This window comes from Neoarius graeffei, chromosome 9, assembly GCF_027579695.1.
Source record: "Neoarius graeffei isolate fNeoGra1 chromosome 9, fNeoGra1.pri, whole genome shotgun sequence".
NCBI lineage: Eukaryota > Metazoa > Chordata > Actinopteri > Siluriformes > Ariidae > Neoarius > Neoarius graeffei.
In genome coordinates, this window is record NC_083577.1 from 55,612,521 (window position 1) to 55,636,179 (window position 23,659).

The following is a 23,659-nucleotide window of genomic DNA, read 5'->3' on the forward strand; positions in this document are numbered from 1 at the left end:
CTGCTGAGCCAGCATCAGGGCCTCGAACCGCTGTTCCTGTTCCCTCCGGAGGGCGACTAGTGCCTGGTGCTGGCTTTGCTGGGCCATGGCGAGGGCATGGACCAGCTTGGCGAAAGGGGAGGACTCCATGGGGCTGTTTTCTCCTGCGCTCCGTCCCAGGTTTCAGCACCACTGTAGCAACTCGGATGGGTGGGTGGAGCACAGAAGGACGGCAGGCCAGAACTGAATTCACAAACATGTTTATTACAGCTTTTCAGCCTTAATTATACTTTGATATGCATATACACACACGCCACACACACACTTGTTCTGGTTGGGAGAGAGCCCGCTCTGCTCTCGCTCTCTTCCTTAAATAGGGCGCGGCTCCTGGGAAGACACCCAAACAGGTTAATTCACCTCAGGTGTAGTGATTCTACCACTTACCTTCCCTGACTCCGCCCTCCGGTCACAGACGGACGCTTGACCATGCCCCCACTGCCACAATTATACACAGGATACACATATATATATATATATATATATATATATATATATATATATACAGTGGTGCTTGAAAGTTTGTGAACTCTTTAGAATTTTCTATATTTCTGCATAAATTTGACCTAAAACATCATCAGATTTTCACACAAGTCCTAAAAGTAGATAAAGAGAACCCAGTTAAACAAATGAGACAAAAATATTATACTTGGTCATTTATTTATTGACGGGCGGCACGGTGGTGTAGTGGTTAGCGCTGTCGCCTCACAGCAAGAAGGTCCGGGTTCAAGCCCCATGGCCGACGAGGGCCTTTCTGTGTGGAGTTTACATGTTCTCCCCATGTCTGCGTGGGTTTCCTCCGGGTGCTCTGGTTTACCCCACAGTCCAAAGACATGCAGGTTAGGTTAACTGGTGACTCTGAATTGACCATAAGTGTGAATGGTTGTCTGTGTCTATGTGTCAGCCCTGTGATGACCTGGCGACTTGTCCAGGGTGTACCCCGCCTTTTGGCCGTAGTCAGCTGGGATAGGATCCAGCTTGCCTGCGACCCTGTAGAACAGGATAAAGCGGCTACAGATAATGAGATGAGATTTATTTATTGAGGAAAATGATCCAATATTACATATCTGTGAGTGGCAAAAGTATGTGAACCTCTAGGATTAGCAGTTAATTTGAAGGTGAAATTAGAGTCAGGTGTTTTCAATCAATGGGATGACAATCAGGTGTGAGTGGGCACTCTGTTTTATTTAAAGAACAGGGATCTATCAAAGCCTGATCTTCACAACACATGTTTGTGGGTGTATCATAGCACGAACAAAGGAGATTTCTGAGGACCTCAGAAAAAGTGTTGTTGATGCTCATCAGGCTGGAAAAGGTTACAAAACCATCTCTAAAAAGTTTGGACTCCACCAATCCACAGTCAGACAGATTGTGTACAAATGGAGGAAATTCAAGACTATTGTTACCCTCCTCAAAAGTGGCCGACCAACAACCCTTACAGAAAAACCACATGAACTTCACATGTGAGTGAAATATGTGGAAAATGTGTTTTGTACATGGGAAACATGTTATTTGCACATGGGAAACATGCGGTTTTGGCCCAATTTTATGTGAATCACATGTGGGAATGTTTTCCACATGTGGTAACATGTTTTCCACATGTGCTCTACATGGTAACACATGTTACAAAATCTGATACCATGTATTCCACATGTTACCACATGTGGTAACATGTGAAATACATGGGAAATTCATGTGTTTTTTCTGTAAGGGAGAGCAAGGCATGTAATAGTCGGCAAGGTCACAAAGTACCCCAGGGTAACTTCTAAGCAACTGAAAGCCTCTCTCACATTGGCTAATGTTAATGTTCATGAGTCCACCATCAGGATAACACTGAACAACAATGGTGTGCATGGCAGGGTTGAAAGGAGAAAGCCACTGCTCTCCAAAAAGAACATTGCTGCTCATCTGCAATTCAAGTCAAGTCAAGTTTATTTGTATAGCACTTTAACAATAAACATTGTCGCAAAGCAGCTTTACAGAATTTGAATGACTTAAAACATGAGCTAATTTTATCCCTAATCTATCCCCAATGAGCAAGCCTGTGGTGACGGTGGCAAGGAAAAACTCCCTCAGACAACATGAGGAAGAAACCTCAAGAGGAACCAGACTCAAAAGGGAACCCATCCTCATTTGGGCAACAACAGACAGCATGACTATACTGTAATATTAACAGTTTTAACATGAAGTCAGTTTCGTTGATGTTATAAACTCTTCATTGATGGAAACTTGAGTGCAAAACTGTTAATGACAACTGCAGTCCTAAAGTTAGCAAGTCAACTGTAGTCTTCAGCCATAAAAGCATTACTGTAAGAGTCCAGAGCGTCCTCCAAGTGTGACTTTCAACTGTCCCCATGGGTCCGTCCTCCACAGGAGTGATGTGATGAGACTCCAACCAGACACAGGGCACCAGGATGGATCAAGCAGGTCCGAGGAGCAGAAGAGGTCAGCATCTCAATCCCAGGACAAACATGTAACTCAGAGGGACAGAATGGGGGTGGGGGGAGAGAGAGAGAGGGAGAGAAAACACAGGTTGTTAGGTATGCCCAATGTCACCTAAATAAGTAGGAACAGTATACATATTGCACTGAGTACAACTGAGGGCAACTAACTATGACAGCATAACTAAAAGGGGAGAGCCAGAAGGTAACACAGGCATGAGGGAGCCCCAGGACATAAAGCAGCCAGCCACTACACTGTCAACAAACTCGAGTGAGCAAGCGAGTGGGGACTGACAGCATCCATACAGCCCAGTTTACCAAAACACTCTATGTCTGAGGACCCTCCAGATCTACACCTTTACCTCATAAACACCATTAACAAAAGGCTTGACTAAACAGATATGTTTTCAGCCTAGACTTAAACACTGAGACTGTGTCTGATTCCCGAACACTACTTGGAAGGCTACCATAACTGTGGGGCTTTGTAAGAAAAGGCTCTGCTCCCTGATGTAGCCTTCACTATATGAGGTACCAGCAGATAGCCTGCACCTTTTGATCTAAGTAGGCGTGGCGGGTCATAGAGGACCAGAAGTTCACTCAGGTACTGTGGTGCGAGACCATTCAGTGCTTTAAAGGTCAATAGTAGTATTTTATAATCAATACGAAATTTGATTGGGAGCCAATGCAGTGTGGATAAGACAGGGGTGATGTGGTCATATTTTCTAGTTCTAGGAAGGACTCTTGCTGCTGCATTTTGAACTAACTGGAGCTTGTTTATGCACTTATTGGAACATCCAGACAGTAAGGCATTACAATAATCCAACCTGAAGGTAACGAAAGCATGAACTAGTTTTTCCACATCACATAGTGACATTAAATTTCTTATCTTAGCAATATTTCTGAGATGAAAGAAAGCTATCCAGGTAATGTTATCAATGTGAGTTTCGAATGAAAGACTGGGGTCAATAATCACTCCGAGGTCTTTTACTGCTGCACGTGAAGAAACAGAAAGGCCATCCAGAGTTAATGTGTAATCAGAAAACTTATTTCTAGCTGCATGTGGTCCTAGTACAAGTACTTCAGTTTTGTCAGAGTTAAGCAGAAGGAAATTAATAAGCATCCAGTGTCTAATGTCCTTTACACATTCCTCAATTCTATTAAGCTGGTGTCTCTCATCAGGTTTTGCAGAAACATACAACTGTGTGTCATCAGCATAACAGTGGAAACTAATACAATGTTTATGAATAACATCACCCAGAGGTAACATATATAAAGAAAAAAGCAGTGGACCCAAGACAGAACCTTGTGGAACACCAAACTTTACCTCAGTACATCTAGAAATATCACCATTTATATCAACATACTGATAGCGATCAGTTAAATAAGCGCTGAGCCAGGAGAGGGCCGTTCCCTTAACTCCCACAACATTTTCTAGTCTATCCAGAAGAATGGAATAATCAATGGTATCAAATGCTGCACTAAGGTCAAGCAACACAAGCAGCGAGACAGCCCTGATCAGAGGCCAACAGGTCATTTACTACTTTAACCAAAGCTGTCTCTGTGCTATGATTAGGTCTAAATCCTGACTGATACATTTCATGGATGTTATTCCTATGTAAATATGAGCATAACTGCTGTGCCACAGCTTTTTCAAGGATCTTGGAGATAAAGGGGAGGTTTGATATTGGCCGATAATTAGACAGCTGACAGGGATCAAGGTCAGGTTTTTTAATCAGGGGTTTGATAACTGCTAGTTTAAAGGATTTGGGTACATAGCCAATCGTAAGAGAAGAATTTATTATTTTTAGAAGCGGTTCAATTACTTCAGGTATTATCTGTTTGAATAGACATGTAGGTAAGGGATCAAGTATGCAAGTTGAGGCTTTTGATGCCGAGATTAATGAAAGTAATTCAGTTTCTTTTAGGGAAGAAAAACATTCTAATTGATGATCTGAACTGTGGTCTTGATGCAGGGGGAGAAAAATTTTTTGCTAAAGATCACGTGGACAAGCCAGAAGGCTTTTGGAAAAATGTTCTGTGGATGGATGAGACCAAAATAGAACTTTTTGTTTTAAATGAGAAGCGTTATGTTTGGAGAAAGGAAAACACTGCATTCTAGCATAAGAACCTTATCCCATCTGTGAAACACGGTGGTAGTATCATGCTTCGGGCCTGTTTTGCTGCATCTGGGCCTGGATGGCTTGCCATCATTGATGGAACAATGAATTCTGAATTATACCAGCGTCTTCTAAAGGAAAATGTCAGGACATCTGTTCATGAACTGAATCTTAAGAGAAGGTGGGTCATGTAGCAAGACAACGACCCTAAGCACACAAGTCATTCTACCAAAGAATGGTTAAAGAAGAATAAAGTTAATGCTTTGGAATGGCCAAGTCAAAGTCCTGACCTTAATCCAATCCAAATGTTGTGGAAGGACCTGAAGCGAGCAGTTCATGTGAGGAAACCCACCAACATCCCAGAGTTGAAGCTGTTCTGTACGTAGGAATGGGCTAAAATTCCTCCAAGCCAGTGTGCTGGACTGATCAACAGTTACTGGAAACGTTTAGTTGCAGTTATTTCTGCACAAGTGGGTCACACCAGATACTGAAAGCAAAGGTTCACATACTTTTGCCACTCACAGATATACAATATTGGATCATTTTCCTTCATAAATAAATGACCAAGTATAATATCTTTGTCTCATCTGTTTAACTGGGTTCTCTTTATCTACTTTTAGGACTTGTGTGAATATCTAATGATGTTTTAGGTCATTTTATGCAGAAATATAGAAAATTCTAAAGGGTTCACAAACTTCCAACACCACTATGGCATGGTGGTGTAGTGGTTAGCGCTGTCGCCTCACAGCAAGAAAGTCTGGGTTCGAGCCCCATGGCCGACGAGGGCCTTTCTCTGCAGAGTTTGCATGTTGTCCGCGTGGGTTTCCTCTGGGTGCTCTGATTTCCCACACAGTCCAAAGACATGCTGGTTAGGTTAACTGGTGACTCTAAATTGACCATAGGTGTGAATGGTTGTCTGTGTGTCAGCCCTGTGATGACCTCGCGACTTGTCCAGGGTGTACCCTGCCTTTCGCCCGTAGTCAGCTGGGATAGGCTCCAGCTTGCCTGCGACCCTGTAGAACAGGATAAAGTGGCTAGAGATAATGAGATTTTATATATATATGAACAGTTATTCCACAAATAAAACAGTTATTCCACAAATTCAAGTCGAACATGAGCTGATAGCTGACAAGGCGCATAGCCATGTACGACGAGATTGAGTGGAATAACTGTTTTATTCTATCCACATTCACTGGATTTTGAGAAACAGAGCATTTTTATTTTTCTCATCTCATCTCTTTATCTGTAGCCGGTTTATCCTGTTCTACAGGGTCGCAGGCAAGCTGGAGCTTATCCCAGCTGACTACGGGCGAAAGGCGGGGTACACCCTGGACAAGTCGCCAGGTCATCACAGGGCTGACACATAGACACAGACAACCATTCACACTCACATTCACACCTACGGTCAATTTAGAGTCACCAGTTAACCTAACCTGCATGTCTTTGGACTGTGGGGGAAACCGGAGCACCTGGAGGAAACCCACGCGGACACGGGGAGAACATGCAAACTCCACACAGAAAGGCCCTCGCCGGCCACGGGGCTCGAACCCAGAACCTTCTTGCTGTGAGGCGACAGCGCTAACCACTACACCACCGTGCCGCCCATTTTTATTTTTTGTAAATTTGATAAATAAAAACTTTATGCAAAACGTCCAACAAAATCATTTCCGCTTAGAATGTAAACAAACTGGCAAAATGACAGTAGCAATTTGTGAAAAATGCTATAAAAATAATTCTTGAAAAATACAAAAAGATTTGTTCTTACTATCAATATTATGTAATATGTTCTTACTATCCATATTTTGGGGGTTTTTGTTTCCTAGTAGAATTTTTTTTCATCCTCAGTTGGTTCAGCAACATACTCCACCATTTTGTTTTTCTCTACTCATGGCATATGAGCTGATATTCTAGTAGTAGAGTAGCCAGTCAGAGCGTGCAATAGCTCATATCCAGTGAATGTGGATAGAATAATACTCATCAGAGTACTAAATTTTATATACCGTGTGTGATGTCCCGAGAGGCTGTGTCGTCGAGGGGCGCTACGTCACACGCAGATGGCTCCAACTTCTGGCAGCTATAACTCCATCTGGTGGTGGAGTTAGGAACTTCACCCCTCAGCACACAACATGGCAGCACACCTGTGGCCAATGAGGGCCTAACGAGTAAGAGGACATTGTGAGGGTTTAAAACTCTCAGTGTGAAGCTAGAGGAGAGAGGTTTGTGGACTCTCATTGCTGAGTGGAACTTGCTGGGCAGAGTATTTGTTGGAAAGCTTATCTGGGATTCTTACCTGAAGGATTTTGCACTGAAATACTTCCCTGTGTTATGAATGCCTGCTACTGGGCTGCCACTGGGCTAAAGACTACAGGGATTGTTGACTGGACTCAAAGTAAGGCAGAAGATTTTGTTTGTTCTGAGAATGGGATATTGGATTAAAGGAGACCTGCCTATAATTTTGTTGTTCTAAAGCTAGAGACATTGCTTGAGTTGACTTTTGGGAATCCATCTTCATTTGAGCACTGAATTTTGAGTTACCTTTTCTGTTTAATTTCCTGGCATACATTAAAAATCTTGATTTCTTTTAACTTCTGTGTCCTTGCACTGATTGAAGGGTCCCGCTGAGAGCCAGCCAGCCTCTCGTGATATCACATATGGTGGAGAATGTGGGCATTTCAATCATTCATACTAGCGCATGTGTGAGGAGGACACTGAACATTTGATTGATCCATTTTCCCAGCTAACTATAGGCTCTCTGCATAACAAGATGGAGGAAGTTTTGAAGGCCCTTATCGCAGGCCAGCAGGCCCAAATGCAGGTGAGCGCAGCCCTCCTGGAGGAACAAAGGAAAGCCAACCAACTGAAGGCAGAGGAGTTGCAGCTACAGAAGAAGATGGCTGTTCGGAGTGTTGGCCCAATAAAGGCAAGTGACTTTATCACCAAAATGGGGGTTACAGATGATGTAGAGGCATACTTGCACACCTTTGAAGCCATGGCCACTAGGGAAGGATGGCCCAAGGCGCAGTGGGTTGGACTGTTGGGCCCCATTCTTATCGGGAGAATCGTTGAACGTTGTCCGAGACCTACCCCCTGATAAGACTACAAACTATGATGCTCTGAAGACTGAGATCCTCAGCAGACATGGGCTCACCAAGTTCGGTATGGCTCAACGCTTCCACAGTTGGACATTTCAAGCAGACCAGGCTCCCCGTGCACAGATGCCCGAACTTTCCAGAATCGCGAGGAGATGGCTTAGAATGGTTCCGGTCATACCTGGAAGGGCGCTTGCAGAAAGTTAGTGTCCAAGGAAAGGTATCCAGCTCTCTTCCTGTAACATCTGGGGTCCCACAAGGGTCGATATTGGGTCCGCTGCTGTTTATTGTCTTCATAAATGATTTACCTCTACACGTGAAGAAGACCAACATGTACATTTATGCAGATGATACTACACAACTTGCATCAGGACGTGATATCCACACAGTGGAAGCGTTGCTACAGGAAGATCTTTCGCTTATCGATAAGTGGGCAAGAAACAACAAAATGGCACTGAATGCTGAGAAAACTAAAACCAAGCTGGTGTGCAGTAGACCTAAGCACAGTAAGCTGGAGACGGAAGGCGAGTCCCTTGCTGTAACAATCTCTGGAAATCTTATCAACAGTGTTAAAACCAGCAAGTTACTCGGAATCCATTTCGATGACATACTTTCTTGGGCGGTTCATTCCGAGAAAACGGCTGCAAAGATATCCAAGAGACTGGGTTTGTTAAAGCGGACAAGAAAATTTCTAAATAAAAGAGCAAGAATTAGTTATTATAATGCTGTGATCCAGCCTCTTATGGACTATGGTGCGGTAGTGTGGGGAGATTCTTCAGTGAGTATCAGTGACACCATGCTACGTCTACAAAAGCGAGCTGCGTGGATTATTCTGGATGCTCAATGGGATGCACCATCGAAGGCCCTATTTGATGAGCTGAATATCGTCCCTTTCAAAGAAAAAGTCGCATGCGCTAAAGTGAAGGTGGTGTTCAAAGCCTTGAACGGTCAGGCGCCTGGTTACATCAGCGAAAAGTTCAAAGTTTATAACCAGATTCATCAAAAGAACACCAGGAACAGTAGCTGTAATGTAATTCTCCCAAAATGTAGACAATCATTTGGTCAGAAATCGTTTAGGTTTAGTGCGGCGAAATTGTGGAACAGTTTACCGCGTGACATGAAGTTGTGTAAATTGCCCATCGAGTTCAGCCGAAGGCTGAGTATGACATCATTTTTTTAGAATTGTCACTCTTAGATATTGTTTTTAAATAGATAGAATTTTAATTTTATTTACCTTTTTGATGGTGTTAATTTCATCTTTGCCAGTTATTTTTCTGAGGGCCATGTATGTTATCTATGGATATTTAATGTAACCCTCAATAAAAAATGAAAAAAAAAAAAAAGAACCTGAGAAAACCACAGCGGCTGCAGTAGTGGAGGCCGTTGTCATGGATCACTACATTCGAGCCCTGCCATACGAGATGAAGCACTTCATCAGCCAACAAGCCCTAACCACAGCTGAACTGACGGTTGAAGCTGTGGAAGAGTACCAGGCCACAACAGAAATGCTTCGTGCTTCCAGGAAGGACCCCAGGATTGTGCCCCCACTGCTGGAAGGGGGAGGCCACCCCAACAACCCTAAGGGGTCCAGCCCCCTCCCGATGGACTGAGGCGAAGCGGGAAACCATCCCAAGGTCCGATGAATCAAAAGCAGAACCCTCCCCTTCAAAAATCGTGGACACCACGTCCTCCAGCCCAGCCACAGCAGGACCTGGCTATGTTCCGGGGGAGCTAGAAGCCAGCCAGGTCCGGTTAGGATTCCTTGTGAAGGTGACACCCGACAATGCTTCCGGTGTGGGGGCAGGGGACATATGTCTTGGCAGTGTGGGAACCCGGTGGACGAGCCTATGCCCACTGCAGGGTCTTCCAGCTCATCCTCCGCCCAGCTGTTTGCATCACTCGTCGGGGCTGCAGACAGGCCCCCAGATCAACCCCCCCCCACCTGCCCAGTGACTGTGAATTGCCATGATGTCGAGGCATTGTTAGATTTGGGTAGTCGGGTCACCTTGGTGCATAAGGACCTGGTGGATTCATCGTGTCTGACCACTGACAAAGTTCTCCCAGTTTCCTGCATCCATGGGGACACCAAAGAGTACCCCACCGCTGAACTAAAAATAACCACCACCAGGGGGACTATACACATGAGGGTGGGAGTGGTTGATTCCCTCCCTGTCCCCGATCTGATTGGGTGAGATTGCCCAACCTTCCACCTGCTGTGGAGAGAGGCCCAGCAGAGGCCAGCCTGGGTACCCTGCAGTCAGAGAGGTAAGACTCCTCCTGCAACCACACAAGTACAACCCGCACAACCCCGCATCCCTGCTTTTGCCCTTGCAGGGATGACAGGCACCCAGGCTGACACAGACTGGCCTGGAGACCGGAGAAGAGAATGGGGCCCCAGAAAGCTCTCCGAGCTCCAACGAGGAAGACGCCCCTAGTATCGAGGAGCTTCCCCCTCTCACAGGCCAGTATGGTACTGCCCAGTTGCAGGATCCCACACTTGCAAATGCCTTGAAAAATGTACAGGTGCTAGAGGGTGTGCTGTTAGGGGGTAGAGCCAGCCCTACGTACCCCCATTTCGCAATTATACGGGGCCTACTGTATCAGGTGGTGAAGAAGAATGATGAAGTGCATGAACAGCTCCTGGTACCACAGCCCCACCGGGCGACTGTGCTCAACCTGGCACACACACATCCCCTGGGGGCCCACCTAGGTGTCAAAAAGACAAAAGAAAGGATCTTACAGCGGTTCTTCTGGCCTGGAGTGCACAAGGAAATAGAATTACTGCCGTTGTTGCCTGGAATGCCAGAAGGTGGCGCCTAAACCCCCATACCGTAACCCGCTCATCCCCTTATCAATTATTGAAACTCCTTTTGAGAGGATTGGCCTGGATATAGTTGGTCCTTTGCCAAAAAGCTCCCGGGGGCATCAGTACATCCTGGATTATGCGATCCGGTACCCTGAGGCCATCACCCTGAGGAAGGCTACCTCCAAACAGATAGCCAAGGAGCTGTTCCTCCTCTCCACCAGTCTGGGGATTCCAAAAGAAATATTGACTGACCAAGGCACTCTATTCATGTCCCGGGTGATGAAAACTGTGTGCCCTGTTGAAAATCAAACAGTTGCGAACATCTGTCTACCACCCCCAGACAGACGGGTTGGTCGAATGGTTCAACTGGACTCTGAAGTCCATGCTGAGGAAGGCGATGGAAGAGGATGGGCAGAATTGGGACCAGCTGCTGCCATACCTGCTGTTTGCAGTACGAGAGGTACCCCAATCTTCTACTGGCTTTTCACCTTTTGAACTATTGCTTTCTTACAGACCCAGAGAGCTGCTGGACATTGCCAAGGAGGCTTGGGAGAAGCAACCCTGCAGACAGCGGACCCTGATCGAGCATGTCGGGGCCATGAAGGAGAGAATGAGGGCCGTCTACCCGATGGTGCATGAACAAATGGAGACTGCTCAACGGCAACAGCAGGCCTCCTACAACCGACCTGCCCAGCCGAGAGGGTTTAAGCCAGAGTGCTGGACCTGGTGCCGACCGTGAAATGTAAGTTCCTGGCAACCTGGCAAGGACCGTATGAGGTCATCGAGCAGGTAGGAGAAATGAATTATAAGGTGAGACAGCCTGATAAAAGAGAACCTGGGCAGATATATCACGTTAACCTCTTGAAAAAATGACATGCCAGGGAGGCGTTGTTCAGTTGTTTGCCCCTGACAGAGTCCAAAGAACCCGCCAGAGAGGAGGTTCAGGTGGGGCCAGGCCTATCCCCACACCAGCGGCAGATGACCCTAGAGCTGGTGGACTCAACAGAGACGTCTTCTCCTCACTCCCTGGGCACACAGAGGTGATCCAACACGAGATCCGCACCGTCCTGGGCCGAACAGTGACCCAGCGTCCTTATCGGGTGCCGGAGGCTCGCAAGGTGGCTATCCAGGAGGAGGTGAGAAAGATGCTAGAGCTGGGAGTCATCGAAGAGTCCAAAAGTGCCTGGGCAAGCCCCATCGTCCTGGTTCCCAAACCAGACACGTCGGTGAGATTCTGCAATGATTATCACAAATTGAATGAAGTGTCAGAGTTTGATTCATACCCTATGCCCCGTGTTGATGACTAAGTAGACTCCTTAGAACATGCCTGGTTCCTCACCACTCTGGACCTGACAAAAGGATACTGGCAGGTGCCCCGACCCCGGCGTCAAAGGAGAAGATGGCCTTTGCCACCCTAGATGGTCTCTACTAGTACACACGGCTCCCATTTGGTCTGCATGGAACGCCGGCCACGTTCCAGCGCTTAATGGATCGGGTCCTGGCTCCCCACAAGAGGTATGCAGCAGCATTTTTAGATGTGGTCATTCAAAGTCCAGATTGGGACAGTCATTTACCCCGTGTACAAGCTATGCTTGATTCCCTCAGAGATGCAGGTCTGACGGCGAACCCAAAAAAATGCAGACTGGCCTTCAGTAAAACCAATTACCTGGGGTACACCATTGGCCAGGGACTAGTCAAGCTCCAGGAGGCGAAGCTGCGGGCCATACAGGACTGGCCGCAACCCCTCACCAAGAAGCAGGTGAGGTTGTTTTTGGGCCTAGCCGGCTACTACCGGTGTTTTATTGCCAATTTTGCCTCCATTGCTGCACCCTTGAAAAATCTGACAACTAAACAGCACTCAAGGATGGTGAAGTGGAACCCCGCGGCAGAGGCAGCCTTCATCAACCTGAAGCAGGCGCTCTGTTCCAGTCCGGTTCTGGTGGCACCAGACTTCAAGAGGGAGTTTGTAGTGCAAACGGATGCTTCAGAGGTGGGACTGGGGGCTGTACTCGCTCAAGTACATGAAGGTGAGGAACATCCCATCTTATATCTGAGCAGAAAACTATTCCCCAGAGAAAAGAACTACTCAACGGTCGAAAAAGAGTGTCTCGCCATTGTCTGGGCCCTGGAATCCCTACAGTATTACCTCCTGGGCCAGTGTTTCATGGTGCTCTCTGACCACGCCCCTCTACAGTGGATGGCCAAGAACAACGAGACGAACAGTAGGGTTACCAGATGGTTTCTAAGCTTGCAAGTGTTTAACTTCTCTGTTGTTCACAGGGCTGGCAGGTGCCATAGCAATGCGGACGCCCTGTCCCGGCAAGACATCCTCTTTGCAACCTTCAGCCCGACGAGGATGTCAGTCCCGGGGGGGGGGGTGAGATGTGTGATGTCCCGAGAGGCTGTGTCGTCGAGGGGCGCTACATTACACGCAGATGGCTCCAAATTCTGGCAGCTATAACTCCATCTGGTGGTGGAGTTAGGAACTTCACCCCTCAGCACACAACACGGCAGCACACCTGTGACCAATGAGGGCCTAATGAGTAAGAGGACTTTGTGAGGGTTTAAAACTCTCAGTGTGAAGCTGGAGGAGAGAGGTTCGTGGACTCTCATTGCTGAGTGGAATCTGCTGGGCAGAGTATTTGTTGGAAAGCTTATCTGGGATTCTTACCTGAAGGATTTTGCACTGAAATACTTCCCTGTGTTATGAATGCCTGCTACTGCGCTGCCACCGGGCTAAAGACTACAGGGATTGTTGACTGGACTCAAAGTAAGGCAGAAGATTGTTTGTTCTGAGAACGGGATATTGGACTAAAGGAGACCTGCCTATAATTTTGTTGTTCTAAAGCCAGAGACATTGCTTGAGTTGACTTTTGGGAATCCATCTTCGTTTGAGCATTGAATTTTGAGTTACCTTTTCTGTTTAATTTCCTGGCATACATTAAAAATCTTGATTTCTTTTAAGGGCGGCACGGTGGTGTAGTGGTTAGCGCTGTCGCCTCACAGCAAGAAGGTCCTGGGTTCGAGCCCCGGGGCCGGCGAGGGCCTTTCTGTGTGGAGTTTGCATGTTCTCCCCGTGTCCGCGTGGGTTTCCTCCGGGTGCTCCGGTTTCCCCCACAGTCCAAAGACATGCAGGTTAGGTTAACTGGTGACTCTAAATTGACCGTAGGTGTGAATGTGAATGGTTGTCTGTGTCTATGTGTCAGCCCTGTGATGACCTGGCGACTTGTCCAGGGTGTACCCCGCCTTTCGCCCGTAGTCAGCTGGGATAGGCTCCAGCTTGCCTGCGACCCTGTAGAAGGATAAAGCGGCTAGAGATAATGAGATGAGATGAGATTTCTTTTAACTTGTGTCCTTGCACTGATTGAAGGGTCCCACCGAGAGCCAGCCAGGCTCTCGTGATATCACCAAAAAAAAAAAATCATATAGGGGAGAGCGGGGTAAGATGAGCCACTTTTTACATTTTTCATCATAACTACATGTTAAAGCCATTTTTGCTTCCAGTCTACACACCATACCAAATTTCAAAGTGTACTGTTACTATCTGAGCAAAAAATAATTGATAAGCTCTTATGGTTAGAGTGATATTACCTCTTGAAAAAAAAATGTCAAGTGGCTCAACTTACCCCATGCACGGGGTAAGATGAGCCACTGTGTGGGGTAAATTGAGCCAACACAAAACATGTTAGGTTAACAAAGTAAACAACTTTTATTATTAGAAGTGCAATCAATGAATCAAGTCAAGTCAATCAAGTGGGGGATAGGGCCGTTGCATAGAGAAGGGGAGATGAAGAGAGAGGTGATAGAACGAGATGGGATAGGGAGGGATAGATAGATGGACAGAGAGAGAGATATGCATAGAAAGAGGGATGGTTAGAGAGGGAATGAGAGATATACTATATTATAGAAATTACTAAAACAGTAGAGCAGTGCCAAAAAATCTTATTTCTTTCAGTAGGTTAAAACATTGCTAAAACATGCAGCAATCATTCCATCAATCATTCAATCATTTCATCATTATTCAATGTTCCAAGCATTCAAATTGCAAGGGAACACCATTTGCCTCTCCCTCCGTGCTGTCCCACCAACAGTAAAGGGGCGGGGCAATTTTTTCACAATATCCTGTCTTGACAGGACAGCCTCATCTTTCTCTTTGAAGACAAAGGTTGGCTTTCTTGCAGAGCCATGGCATGACCAGCTTCTTTTGAGAAATCTTGCCTCTATTTCGAAGACATCCAATTTGATTATCTGGCCAATGAAGTAATGCACTTACACCAACTTGGTCTCTACCTCTCCATTCTTTATCTTTTCAATGAACCTAGTCAGAGTCATCCTGTCCAAATGCATATCCCTCGCCACAGCCCGAATAGGCCTGCCTTTCCTGACTTCCTCTGCGGCTCTCTCCAAAACTGCACGGGATTGTGCGGCCCTGTCTGTTTTTCTTTTGTATGAGTGTGGCATCATGCACACCTGTAATAACAGAGGGCATTATTTTATTTATTAAAAACCTTTTAAACACATTATTTATATTAACATGTTTATTTGTTGTTGTTGTCATATATGACCAGTAAATGTGAAAACTTAAGTGTCATCCATATTGGGTAAGCTCAGCCACCAATGGGGTAAGTTGAGCCAGTGGCTCAACTTGCCCCATATCTAATGGCTCATCTTACCCCGTGGCCACCATTTTGTAGAAAAATGCTAATAAAGGGGATTAGGCTAATCAAAATTATTTTTATTAGCATTCATGTCATAGCTTAGAAAGCCACTAACTTAACCCTAATGTGTCTAAATATTATTCTACTTTTGTCTTCTCTAAATCATCTTCACTGTGGACAAACATGGAATTGACTTAGAAAGCACAAAAACACATTTTTATAAATATCTCCCTCACCTAGTTTGACATGTGGTGCTCCTCTCCACAAGTGTAAGTAAATGGTCCCGCCCCCCCTTTGAATGTGGTCACATTTGTTTACTGTTTCTTAGAAACAGGGGGTGGCTCATCTTACCCCCTGGCTCATCTTACCCCGCTCTCCCATATATATATATATATATATATATATATATATATATATCACCCTGCATATCTTCCCAGGCATTAAAATATTTGGACTCTACACTTTGACCCTTTCCTGAATAAACACTTAATTCAAATTTAGAAGAGTTCAAAATTCAAGTTTAGAAATGTAAAAGTTGCACAAAACTGTGACTATATAAAAGACAACTGAAAAAGATCAATGAACCTGATTTTCAGCTGAAATCCTCAGACTTTTCACAAACAGTGTACCTTATGGTTCTTTTGGTTGAATCACTACCTTGTTTCTGCTGTTCTTCTCTCAAGGAGGGAAGATAAATCCTCAGTGAAGGAGAGGCCTACACTGTTCAAGAAAGTGCTGTTCAGGTCATATTTGGACAGCTCCTTTACAACCCCAGACTCTCGTGGAGAAGCTGATGAGCATCTTGGCATCATGGGTCCAGTCATTAAGGCTGAAGTTGGTGAAACCATATATGTAAGATCTGCTAACTGAATGAAATGTTTGGACTTTGGACTACAAAGATAATTCAAATCTACATTAAGCTTAATGAGTCTGTCTTTCACTCTAGGTAGTGTTTAAGAATCTTGCCAGCCGCCCATACTCATTACATGCAAATGGGGTGTCATATAGCAAAAATATGGAGGGGCTGAATTATGAAGATGGCTCACCTTACTGGTACAAGTACGATGATGCTGTTCAACCCAATAAAACTTTTACATATATTTGGACAGTAAATGACAAAGTGGGGCCATTAAACGGTGACTCTGGCTGCCGAATATGGGCCTACTACTCTGGCATAAATCCTGTAAGTTCAAATATCAGACTGCCTTATTGGTATCATGAAAAGCATTTTAGCATGAAGATGATTTTTGGATTTTGTTTATGCAGGAGCGCGATATCCATTCTGGACTGATCGGGCCTCTTCTGGTTTGTAGCAACGGCACCCTCTCTAAAAATCTAGTAGACAGACAAGACTTTATTTTACTTTTTATGATGTTTGATGAGAACAAGAGCTGGTACTATAAGGAAAACTGGGAGATTCTCAAGAAGACAAACAAAAGAGCAACGATGGACCCAAATTTCGATAACAATATCAAATTTTATGGTATTTTCTGGAGCTGTTTAGTGTTTTTGTTGCTGATTTTCTTAATCCCTGAGCATTAGTTCATACAAATCAACCAAGTATAGACTAGTACCTTAACAGCTGTCTTTTTTTTCTTATGTCCTTTTAGCCATCAATGGTATTGTATACAGTCTTAAAGGACTCCGCATGTACGCTAATCGGCTTGTACACTGGCATCTTATAAACATGGGCTCTCCAAAAGACTTCCACAGCATTCATTTTCATGGCCAAACATTCGTTAAAAAGCATAATGACCCCCATCGTCAGGGAGTGTTTCCACTTTTACCTGGTTTGCATTCTTTTTTTTTTTTAATGTTTTGTGTTGATTTACATTGCTGAAATGAGTTAATTAACCCTCTTTTGCATTTCTGCTGCTGTTATGCAGGAGGTTTCGCAACCTTGGAGATGTGGCCCTCAAAGCCAGGGCTCTGGATGTTGGAGTCTGAGGTTGGAATCGCCCAGCAGAGAGGGATGCAGACCCTATTTTTAGTGCTGGACAATGGTATCTAACTATTTGGATACTGTTTAACGTAATACTTTCAGAGATTTTCAATGAATATGAAATCTATATTGATGTTTGCCATACAGTGAGCGCCACTGAGATGAGCACTGTGAGCAGACTTGTATGTCTGAAGAGGAAAATTAACATCTAAATTGTTCAGAACAGCATAATGTTTGAAGCAAATTGAGCAAGAATAGAGAGAAATGGCAGGATGAGTGAAAGGGACTGATTGTGATCATGACAAATTGGTCTCCTCTGAAAGTATTGGAATGGCATGACCAATTCTTTGTTTTTGCTATAATTTTAAGATATTTGAGTTTGATATGATTATTAGACAATAGATAAGAATTTCAGCTTTCATTTCATTATATTTACATCTAAGTTTATATCTGTTAAATACATAGAACAAAGCACCCTTTGTTTGAACCCATCCATTTTTCAAGTGATCAAAAAATATTGGAACATGTGATTGACAGGTGTTTTTGTTGCCCAGGTATGCCCTGTATTTAAATAATTAATAACTGAGTGTCTACTCTTAATTTGAGCCCTGGGTTTCACCTCTAAAGACTGCATTTGTTGTTGAAAAGGATAAACCAACAAAGACCAGAGAGCTCTCTGTGGGAGGAAAGCATTCCATTTTGATGCTGAGAAGAGAAAATCTACCAGAACCATTGGTCACATTTAGAATGCTCTTCAGAGTTTCCTCTGGGTGTTCTGGTTTCCCCCACAGTCCAAGGACATGTAGGTTAGGTTAATTGGTGGCCCTTACTTGACTGTAAATTGTGAGTGTGAAGTGTTGTTTGTCTCTGTGTCAGCCCTGTGATGACCTGGCGACTTGTCCAGGGTGTACCCCGCCTCTTGCCCATAGTCAGCTGGGATAGGCTCCAGCTTGCCTGCGACCCTGCACAGGATAAGCGGTTACAGGTAATGGATGGATGAATGTTCCAATACTTTCAGAGGGGACTGTATGAGTGTAGTGAACAGGGTATCAGAATAAATAAATGGAAATCGTCTTCAAATTCCTCCCATCACTAGATTGCAAATGCATCCTTTCTGTTTTTATTTTGCAGAATGTGACCACCAACTTGGTCTGATTTCTGGAGCTGTTAAAGACAGCCAAATAACAGCATCAGATTCTAGAGGTATTATCACACCCCTGGTCATATGTAATATGTGAGATGATTCAGATAGTTTGATAACCATGATTGACAATCCAATTTAACTCATTCTATATTCAAGACTACTGGCTTCCCAATTTGGCCAGACTGCACAATACAGGAAAATACAATGCATGGAGTACAACAAAGCTAAACCAGTGGATTCAGGTATCATCACACAATGGCAGTCTACAAGTTATTATCCCATAAATTGCACCATGTTCCTAAGTAATTACAAGAAGATGGCTGGTCTTGCTGTTCAGGTAGATTTCCAACGGCCAGTGGTAATCAGTAAAATAGCCACACAGGGAGCCAAACGACTCTTCACATCTCACTATGTTCTGAACTACACAATTTTCTACAGTACAGACCGCAAAAGATGGAGTTGGTATAAGGGAGACAGCAAAACTTCAAAAAAGGCAAGTGACTCCTTCAGTGTACAGTACATATCAAAGATACTAGATTTGTAAATGCTGATTTTGCCTGCTTTCTTTTCCAATTCCCAAGACTTTTGAAGGCAATAGAGGAGCCCATGAAGTGAAGGAGAATATATTCTTCCCACCTATTATTAGCCGTTACGTGAGGCTTTACCCCTCACATTCATATAATTATCCAACTGTTCGCATGGAGTTCTTTGGATGTGAGCTAGATGGTAGGTGTGAAATGGTCTTGCATTATTTCTGTTTTAAGAACAATGAATGCACACAGCTTGGATATGCTATAATCAAAGACATATTTTTGGGTGATAGTATTCCATGTAGTACTCTAATGAGTATTATTCTATCTACATTCACTGGATATGAGCAATCGTGTGCTCTGATTGGCTCCTCTACTACTAGACTATCAGCTCATATACCATGAGTAGAGAAAAACAAAATGGCGGTGCATGTTGCTGAACCAACTGAGGACAAAATAAAAACTGTACTCAAAAACAAAACCCGAAAAAAATACAAAAAAGCTACAAAATATGGAATAAAAGGATTTGATAGACTTTTTTTTCAAGAATTATTAGAGTATTTTTCATAAATTGCTACTGTCATTTTGCCGGTTTGTTTACATTCTAAGTGGAAATGATTTTGTCAGATGTTTTTTGTATAAAGATTTTTATTTATTGAATTTGTAAAAAATAAAAATGCTTTGTTTCTCAATCCAGTGAATGTAGACAGAATAGTTATTACACTCAATCTCGTCATACATGGCTAATGGCTATCAGCTCATGTACAATTCAATTTCGTGTAATAACTGTTAAATGTAGTACTCTAGTAGTAGTTCCTGCATGATCAGTGTGGTACTTGCACAAGTAATACGTTGTCCAACTTGCTGTCCATCCCATCTTCACTTCAGCTTTCAATCTGACATGAACTTCTTTTTGTCTAATTGAACCTGTGATGTGCTTCAGTTTGGGCTTGGAGACAAACGTTTCAAATATAAACATTCATCAAAGCAAAGCAAAAAACATGCATCAAAGCAAAGTGGCTTCTGTATTTGTTCCTGGTATAATGCTGACCTAAAAGGCAGCATGAGAGGCAACAGTACTATTTTCTGAATATTGGAGTAGCAGTCTGACCTGCTGGCATCAGTAATATTGACCAGATCATGCGTGACGTTAGCTGCTAGATATTTTACAGCTTGCTTCAACTGTATCCATTCTCCCAAAGCAGACTCAACCTCAACAGACAAGCAGACATCTCATCTCATTATCTCTAGCCGCTTTATCCTGTTCTACAGGGTCGCAGGCAAGCTGGAGCCTATCCCAGCTGACTACGGGCGAGAGGCGGGGTACACCCTGGACAAGTCGACAGGTCATCACAGGGCTGACACAGACAACCATTCACACCTACGGTCAATTTAGAGTCACCAGTTAACCTAACCTGCATGTCTTTGGACTGTGGGGGAAACCGGAGCACCCGGAGGAAACCCACGGGGAGAACATGCAAACTCCACACAGAAAGGCCCTTGCCGGCCATGGGGCTCGAACCCGGACCTTCTTGCTGTGAGACGACAGCGCTAACCATTACACCACCATGCCGCCCCAAGCAGACATCATACTTCCGAATTACTTCACAGTGAATTCTGTTTACAAAAACGTGAATGTCTTGCTTATCCTTGGGACAGGTATGCTGATCAGAAGATCAGAAAACTTTTACATGCATGTAATTATTCTAAGTCAGAAATCAAAGCATTAGATGATTAAATTTTTTTTTTAGTTTCTGTGTAGCAGACTTTTTTTTTTTTTCTGTCGGTATGGCAAAAATCATACCAGTCAGCATTAGCCTTTAGCCAGGAAATGTCATTTAGCAGCTTCTCTGAAAATATTTGTTTACTTTATTCCAAAAATTTCACTTAATGATCTTTCTTTGAACATTATGTCAGCTAGAAGTGGGAAGTCAGTAGTTGCAACTCATACAGGTTAAGCACCTGTGCTAAGCATAAACTTCAATTCCACTGAAAACCTGTTATCTGTTGAAATATTTTAATGTTGGGTTTTTTTTTAAATCTGGGGTGGTACGGTGGTGTAGTGGTTAGCGCTGTCGCCTCACAGCAAGAAGGTCCGGGTTCGAGCCCTGTGGCTGATGAGGGCCTTTCTGTGCGGAGTTTGCATGTTGTCTGCGTGGGTTTCCTCCGGGTGCTCCGGTTTCCCCCACAGTCCAAAGACATGCAGGTTAGGTTAACTGGTGACTCTAAATTGACCGTAGGTGTGAATGTGAGTGTGAATGGGTGTCTGTGTCAGCCCTGTGATGACCTGGTGACTTGTCCAGGGTGTACCCTGCCTTTCGCCCGTAGTCAGCTGGGATAGGCTCCAGCTTGCCTGCGACCCTGCAGAACAGGATAAAGCAGCTAGATATAATGAGATGAGATCTTTTTATCTGTTGCATTATTTTATGACCTCTCGTTCCATGGTCTAAATAGGCATTTGTGTGTTATGCATAATTATGACAGACTATTGCACACAATCTTTTCACAACACATGTTTTCCATATCATTTATGTCAGCCCCTGGCTACAATAAGATTAATATGCATGTTTTCAGGCTGTTCTGTACCCTTGGGAATGCAGAGTGGATATATAAATGATCATCAGATCACAGCCAGTTCTGTTGCTACCAACTGGTATTCTAGCAGTTGGCAGCCTTGGTTTGCCCGCCTTGATAAACAAGGATCCCTCAATGCTTGGCAGGCTATGGTAGCTAATACACAAATCATATTTTTCTTGCATCCATCCTAAATCCATTCATTCATGACATTCTGATATAATTTTTCCTCCACAGAGTTATGACACAAAGCCATGGCTCCAGATAGCACTTAAGGATGTCAAGAAGATCACTGGAATTGTTACCCAGGGAGCAAAGTCACTGAATACAGAGATGTTTGTAACCACTTATGTTTTAGAGTACAGCGATGATGGAAAGAAATGGATCAAGTACTCAGATAACGAGGACTATGAAATGAAGGTACCTCACTGAACATGGGTAAACAAAAGTTTTTTTTGTACAGCACTTTACACAGTTGCCTGATTTAACCCCCCCCCCCCCCTTTTATTTTTTTGCAGATATTCATGGGCAACTCTGATAACAATGGCCATGTGAAGAATTATATCTACCCTCCAATATTCTCCAAATATATCAGAATTCTTCCTACAAAATGGCAGAACTCTGCCACCATGAGGATTGAACTACTGGGATGTGATTTTTGAATAATGATCATTCACCTTTGTTTCATCATTTTGTACTAAATCCACACATTGTGGATAATCGTTTTCTATATTTGTATCTAATCTCTGCCGCTGATAATTCTGTATTAAACTTACCAATGCAGATAGTCTTTTTATAGTATTTTTATGATCTGAAGACACAGTGGGCGGCACGGTGGTGTAGTGGTTAGCGCTGTCGCCTCACAGCAAGAAGGTCCTGGGTTCGAGCCCCGGGGCCGGCGAGGGCCTTTCTGTGTGGAGTTTGCATGTTCTCCCCGTGTCCGTGTGGGTTTCCTCTGGGTGCTCCGGTTTCCCCCACAGTCCAAAGACATGCAGGTTAGGTTAACTGGTGACTCTAAATTGATCGTGAGTGTGAATGGTTGTCTATGTGTCAGCCCTGTGATGACCTGGCGACTTGTCCAGGGTGTACCCCGCCTTTCGGCCGTAGTCAGCTGGGATAGGCTCCAGCTTGCCTGCGACCCTGTAGAAGGATAAAGCAGCTAGAGATAATGAGATGAAGACACAGCTAAACATGATGTTTTTCTAAAGAATGCTATCTCATAGCATAGGCCAATGGTTTTCAAAGTGGGGTCCTGGGACTCCCAGGGGTGCATGACACATAGCCATGGGGTCAGTGATTTTTGTCACAGTGGTGAAAATCTTATCTGCAATTTTTCATGTTATTATATTCATTACTGAGTGCTTATAATATTAGTTTATTTCACTGGTCAATTAAAACTGAATGAGTTCCATCCACAACAGGGTGGCATGGTAGTTTAGTGGTTAGCACTGTTGCCTCACAGCAAGAAGGTTCTGGGTTCGAACCCCACAGCTGATGGAGGCCTTTCTGTGTGGAGTTTGCATGTTCTCCCTGTGTCTGTGTGGGTTTCCTCTGGGTGCTCTGGTTTCCCCCACAGTTCAAAGACATGCAGATTAGCTAAAATACCTAACCCAGCCACTGGGGTTGCACAAGCCAGTGCATACTCAGCGCCGGTCCCAAGCCTGGAAAGATTGGGGAGGGTTGTGTCAGGAGGGGCATCCGGTGTAAAAATCTATGCCAAAGGGGTTGAAAATCAATTGGGGCTTTGCCCTGTATTCTTCCCTTGTCACTATATGACAAATCAAATAAATTAAAATAAAATTAAAGAATGTCATTTGGGGGGGTGGCACATTGGTATAGTGGTTAGAACTGTCGCCTCACAGCAAGAAGGTTCTGGGTTCGCGGCCAGTGAGGGCCTTTCTGTGTGGAGTTTGCATTTTCTCCCCATGTGTGCGTGGGTTTCCTCCGGGTGCTCCGGTTTCTCCCACGGTCCAAAGACATGCAGGTTAGGCTAATTGGTGGCTCTAAATTGACCGTAGGTGTGAATGTGAGTGTGAATGGTCGTTTGTCTTTGTGTCAGCCCTGCGATGATCTGGCGACTTGTCCAGGGTGTACCCTAGTCTGGCTAACGCGACTTCAAAGCTCTGCGAGCATTTGGTCTGGCAAAGATATTAAGCCCAACCGTTTCCCAAAGTGCGTGGTTGACCCTCCTCCCTGAAATGCCTCAGTTTGCTACTGGTCGAAGCCAGAAAAGGCTGTGACGAAGCTTAAACCAATCACATCACTCTTTCCTCTGACGTACGTGACGCGACGGGGCTAACTGGTAGATTAAACTCTTACCAA

General features: G+C 44.4%; 1 protein-coding gene across 1 annotated transcript in view; it reads left to right on the forward strand.

Annotated features, from left to right (window-relative positions):
• Nucleotides 1-21,999, forward strand: part of f5 (coagulation factor V) — a 43,268-nt gene extending 21,269 nt beyond the window's left edge. The window contains exons 15-26 of the mRNA XM_060928764.1: nt 15,831-15,999; nt 16,094-16,330; nt 16,414-16,630; nt 16,758-16,937; nt 17,034-17,150; nt 18,221-18,292; nt 18,390-18,475; nt 18,571-18,726; nt 18,815-18,959; nt 21,338-21,489; nt 21,575-21,757; nt 21,856-21,999. Of these exons, the coding sequence (XP_060784747.1) occupies nt 15,831-15,999; nt 16,094-16,330; nt 16,414-16,630; nt 16,758-16,937; nt 17,034-17,150; nt 18,221-18,292; nt 18,390-18,475; nt 18,571-18,726; nt 18,815-18,959; nt 21,338-21,489; nt 21,575-21,757; nt 21,856-21,999 (1,858 nt within the window). The remainder of the gene's footprint in view (nt 1-15,830; nt 16,000-16,093; nt 16,331-16,413; nt 16,631-16,757; nt 16,938-17,033; nt 17,151-18,220; nt 18,293-18,389; nt 18,476-18,570; nt 18,727-18,814; nt 18,960-21,337; nt 21,490-21,574; nt 21,758-21,855) is intronic.
• Nucleotides 22,000-23,659: the final 1,660 nt, after the last annotated feature.